General features: G+C 39.4%; 1 protein-coding gene across 1 annotated transcript in view; it reads right to left on the bottom strand.

Annotated features, from left to right (window-relative positions):
* Positions 1 to 2101: 2101 nt before the first annotated feature.
* Positions 2102 to 5390, bottom strand: part of LOC119424437 (collagen alpha-1(XXVII) chain A) — a gene marked incomplete at its 3' end in the record, with an annotated part of 4927 nt that continues 1638 nt past the window's right edge. The window contains 13 exon segments of the mRNA XM_037691916.1: positions 2102 to 2155; positions 2275 to 2328; positions 2409 to 2462; positions 2572 to 2628; positions 2813 to 2866; positions 2973 to 3026; positions 3137 to 3244; positions 3486 to 3539; positions 3647 to 3754; positions 3877 to 3930; positions 4013 to 4066; positions 4145 to 4198; positions 4500 to 4553. Of these exon segments, the coding sequence (XP_037547844.1) occupies positions 2102 to 2155; positions 2275 to 2328; positions 2409 to 2462; positions 2572 to 2628; positions 2813 to 2866; positions 2973 to 3026; positions 3137 to 3244; positions 3486 to 3539; positions 3647 to 3739 (582 nt within the window).

Genomic DNA, 5390 nt, shown 5'->3' with positions numbered 1-5390 from the left:
AAGATATAGGAGATGGTAAAACTGAGGCTTGATATGCTGACAACATTGTGACTGCATTAGGATGTACAATTTCTGATAACTCAACTCACTGAAACGGTTGATTTTGTTGAGAGAGATGTTTGAGGGTGCTGGAATGGAAGAGGTTGTACACTATTGAAGACTCTACAGCTAGGGTTTGGCTAGCCCCAGTTTTACCATCTCCTATATCTTTGACTTGGAGCATCTTTTCATACATGAGCTTGCTTCTAAAAGGGCTCAACTAATAACACCTCATTTCTCTCAAACAAGCTGGGACAACTGGTAGAATCTGTTTTGCTGGTGTTGAGGTTAGTGGGAGCGTCTTTCCATTATTATAGAGGGCCTATTCTTTACCCTCCGCATTCTGAGCTGCAGGCCACAGGATGCCCAGTTTTGAGGTGGCCCATCTGCAGACATACATGTCTGCCCAGTTTGTGCTGGCTTATGTCTGATAGCCATCACCTGTCACTGTGGTTGCAGAAAGGCATGATTCATGGCTCTTAGTAACTGCTACTCGCTTTTGCATGTTTGGCACTCACGCATGCTATGCACATCATGTAAGGGTCCGAGGGCCCAGATGGTGGCACCGAATGATGCCAGGCATTCATGATATAGCCTCCCAGGCTTTCAGTTCCAACACTTTATTGTTGATAGCGGATGTAGACATGGCAAAAGATGGAGGGTGTAGCTTTTCATGTAAAATAAGCTTGTCTGTCGCAAGCACAAGCAGCAGTGTCAAATTTGAGCTAATCTTCTTCTTTTTCTTTTGGCTTTTTCCTCTTCAGGGGTCGCCACAGCGAGTCATCCTTCTCCATCTCTCTCTGTCCTCTGCATCCTCTGTCCTCACTCCAACTACCTCCATGTCCTCTCTTAACTGTATCCATATAGCTCCTCTTTGGCCTTCCTCTTTGTCTTTTTCCTGGCAGCTGCATTTCTAACATCCTTCTACCAATATACCCACTGTCCCTCCTCTGGACATGCCCAAACCATCTCAGTCTGGCCTCTCTAACTTCATCTCCCAGTTGTTCAACCTGTGTTGTACCTCTGATGATCTCATTCCAAATCGTATCCATCCTTGTCACTTCTAAGGAGAACCTCAACATCTTCCTTTCTGCCACTTCCAGTTCTTTCTCCTGTCTTTTTGTCAACACCACTGTCTCCAGACCATACAACATAGCTGTCTCACCACTGTCTTGGAAAATTTTCCTTTGACCTTTGCTGACAACTTTTTGTCACAAATCACTCCTGAAACTTCTCTCCATCCACTCCATTCTGCCTGGACTCTCTTTCACCTCTTTACCACACTCTCCATTTTCCTGGATAGTGGATCCCAAGTACTTGAAGTCCTGCACCTTTGTGACCACTGCTCCTTCAAATTTGAGGTTGGTGGGAAATTTGAGCTAAGCATTTTGTCTGAATCAGCTCATTTTAATACATTAGCTGAAGAACAATCCTTTTGGCTAGCAAACTATTGCCATGCCCAAGTGAAGACAAATTTGCTTCGATATGTTAGCTTGTGTTACACCTGTGACCACTTTATCAAAACAAAACTGAAGCAGGTGGTCACTGCTCCTTTAATGCAGTTAGGATACTTATCACAAAGCACAAACTTACTGAGCATTATTCAAACTGAAACTGGGAAATAGGTTTAGCAATGTATGCCTGAGAAATGTTAAGCAGCTAACCAAGCTAGACTGACCAAGCTGATGAAGTTTAGTTTTAGTTTCTGTCAGAAGAAATGGTAAATGGTAAATGGACTGAACTTATATAGTGCCTTTCTATCTTATTTCAAGATACTCAAAGCGCTTTACACTACAATATGTGTCCTCATTTACCCATTCATACAACACTCTACTAGATTTCTACAAAGCTAATTGAACAAATCATTAGAAAGCGAGAATGAGTATGGGGTGGTTGGTTGACCATAGTAATGGGCAAAGCCCCGATCATGGCTCAACTACTCTGTCTAAGACAGATGTGATGTCATTGAAGGACTGAAGCTTGGAGCTTAGTTGCGCACTCTAAGGCAATTCCAAAAGTGAAACACAAAATAGAAAAAGATTTGTAAGCTTCACATTCTTACTTGGTCCCCTTTGGCCCCTTTAGGTCCCTGCTGGCCTCTAGGTCCAGAGTGCCCCTAGAAATCACAGTTGTATAAATAAAAGCATAAAAGAATAGATGTACTGGTAAATGCTTTGTATAAACTCAATGACAGAACTATAGGCCTATGTGAAACTCAATTATTTTGACACTAACCGGTTGTCCAGGAGCTCCAGTTCTGCCTCGTTCTCCATCCACACCAATTTGACCCTTCAATATAAGAACGGAACATTAATTTGATAAACCAAAACATTTAATGAAGTGATTAAACAAGACAATGGAGTACATACTTTGTACCCTGAGTCTCCTGGTTCACCTCTCTCTCCTCTGTCACCAGGAGGTCCCTGATCACACAATAAATAAATATATAAAAATAACCTGCCAATTTTAAGATTTACTTTGAAAAAAAAAAACAGTCAAGGGAGAAAGTACATTAGGCCAAAGTTGACTTACAATCAGACCTTGAGGACCAGGAGGACCTTCCTTCTTCCCATCATCGCCTTGTTCACCCTAAAAACAAAAATCAGAACAGAAAAAATGTTGATCTTTCACACAGGAAATAAAACGTTAATGCTTTTGAGATTATAAGCTTTGAATTTTGACAGGTACTGTGGTCATACAAATTAGCAGAGTTCAGACACAAGAAAATATTTTTATTTTTAGTTTGGTTTATTGTTAAGTGAATGAGGTGTACCTTTTCACCTTTTGGTCCAGGTGACCCCAAGGGCCCTTGTTTTCCCTGATGACCCTGTGAACATAAACACCCAGAAATCTTATAGAAGTATCAAACAGCCACAACACGTTGATTTTTTCTTGTCAACTCACATACACAGACTTCAAACAAGTGATCTTACCTCATAACCTGGAAGACCTGTGTCCCCCTGCTGACCCATTCGACCTGGAGCTCCCTAAAGGCAAGAAATATTGCATAGTTTGTCAAAAATATCCATTACATCATTTAATGTCAAATTATTTAATTTCAATGTTGTTCATTATTATTATTTTGTTTTCACTTTACCACATGTCCAGTTGTTCCTCTGGACGCCTTTGGCCCAACAAATCCTGATGATCCAATCTTTCCCACCATTCCTGTCTCTCCAAGGTGACCAATATGGCCTTTAGCTCCCTAGACATTCATAAGGCAGACAACATATATCTTCTATGTCCTTCTTTGTGGATTTTTTTTATTCCTTCCCTCCATCCATCCATCCATCCATCCATCCATCCATCCATCCCTCCCCTTTCATTTGTTCTGGAGTCGGTGGAAGATAATGTATGTGTATGTATGGATGGAATAAATACAAACAAACAAGCAAACAAAATAACATTTGACTAAAGTAATAATCTGTTTTCAGAGTTCATCATACCTTTGGCCCAGGTTTGCCCCGTTCTCCAATTTTACCTGGCTTCCCCTCTGGGCCCTACAAAGACAACAAATTAAACACAAATAGATTTATTAAATTGAAGGCAAGGAGCTCCTAAAACTTATTAAAATGTGTGCGTGAATTTCTGTCAAAAGACGACTTACCCTGACACCAGTAAATCCAGGACTACCATTTGGACCCTCCTTTCCCTTAAGTCCAGTTTCACCCTTTTCACCGTTGTCACCCTCTTGACCCATGTCACCTTTTTCACCCTGATCACATAATCATGACAAGTCTCTGTTTACTTTATACCTAAAATATGGCTATATTTTAGATTTTTTTCATTTACAGTGAAACAATTCAGCTTTAAGGGCCATATTTAAAAACTGATCACCTTTGCTCCATCGGGACCAGCTGGACCACCTTCTCCCTCTAGGCCTGGCTCTCCCTGCACATAAAAACACACACAATCCCATAAAATACATATCTATAGAAAAAGCAAGTTTGCAGTTTATTTCACATAATCATACCCTCTGTCCTATTAGTCCTTGCTCTCCAATATTCCCAGCCAGTCCAATGGCCCCCTGTGGAAAATTTGTGAGTAAGTTCTTGTGCTCAAAATGATGCATTTATGCAGAACGTCAACAGATTTGTTGTCTTACTTTCTCTCCAGGTTCGCCTGGCAACCCTGGTTCACCAACTTTACCTGGAGGACCCTATATTTTTGTAAACAAAATAAAAGATAAATTATTAGACAGAAAAATGACTGACTGCACATTGTCTGGTTAGAAAAAAGTAAAATGTGTTGTGATTAGTTGCAATAGGAAAGATTACTGACTTAAAAGTGTTGTGTGTCTGTTGTGTGTCAGCCTGGAAGAGGCTGTACAACATGTGCCCCATATTTTAGTATTTAGTTTTCACAATATTGCTTTTGTCAGTGCAGATGAACACATGTGAAATATGCAGGTCTGCATCTGTTTAACTGCAAATATAAGTGAGTGTTCTCAATTTGCCCACCTTTTGACCAATTTCCCCTAACAGTCCCACAGTCCCGGGTGGTCCAAGTGGTCCCTATTAAAGACAGCAATGATGATTCAATGACTTTAAAAAAAAATCAATCAATAAAAAGCATTTAAATTCAGGCATAACATAATAAATCTCTGGCAAATGTTTACTGTTACTCAGATCAATCAAAAAGTCTTCTGCAGAGTTTGGCTCTGAAAGCTGTTACTGTGCATGTGAATTACTTATGTTTTGTCATGATGACTTATTGAACACAGGATACAGGATAGGTGCCCTTTTGAGTTTTATCCCATTTAAACAATGGTAAGCTTATACCTGACCTCCCTGTATAGTCTTTTTGTTCATATTCATGGTTAAAAGCTAAAAGTGAGTTTAAAAAAGGTTTTGTCTGTCATTAAAATAAGTTAAATGGTTCAAAAGTGAAAAAAACTAGGTAGAGTATAATCAGGAAAGTAAAGATTGGTGAGGGATTCCTAATTCAATAATTACCAAAAAAAAACAAAAAAAAAACCTAAAGGCTAGAAGAAGCTCATGGGACCATCTAAATTTGATCAGTGATGTCCTTAAACAAAAGCAAAAAAAATCCTAAAATCTGTAAAGATTAGCTTCCTGTTTGTTCACAGGACAGAGCACTAATTATATTTAAGTTGTACTCTTGAATTATAAGAGTATAAGTAAGTATAAGTATAAGTATAAGTTGTACTCTGTTTTTCTGCCAGTGAGTATGAAGGTTCCATGACTGTGGCAGCAAAACCAGAATTGGGAGGGATTGACCAAAAAAGTAAAACATTGATTTTTAATCCTGTGATGGTAACAGAGTGTAAAAAAAGGTTTTGTTTGAACCGTATATATTTGAAGAGAAACGTGCATTTCAGAAACAACCTG

This window comes from Nematolebias whitei, chromosome 18 (genome assembly GCF_014905685.2).
Source record: "Nematolebias whitei isolate Nwh7 chromosome 18, NemWhi1, whole genome shotgun sequence".
Lineage (NCBI taxonomy): Eukaryota > Metazoa > Chordata > Actinopteri > Cyprinodontiformes > Rivulidae > Nematolebias > Nematolebias whitei.
The sequence above is the reverse complement of the archived record's forward strand: the minus strand, read 5'-3'. Positions and strand labels throughout refer to the sequence as shown.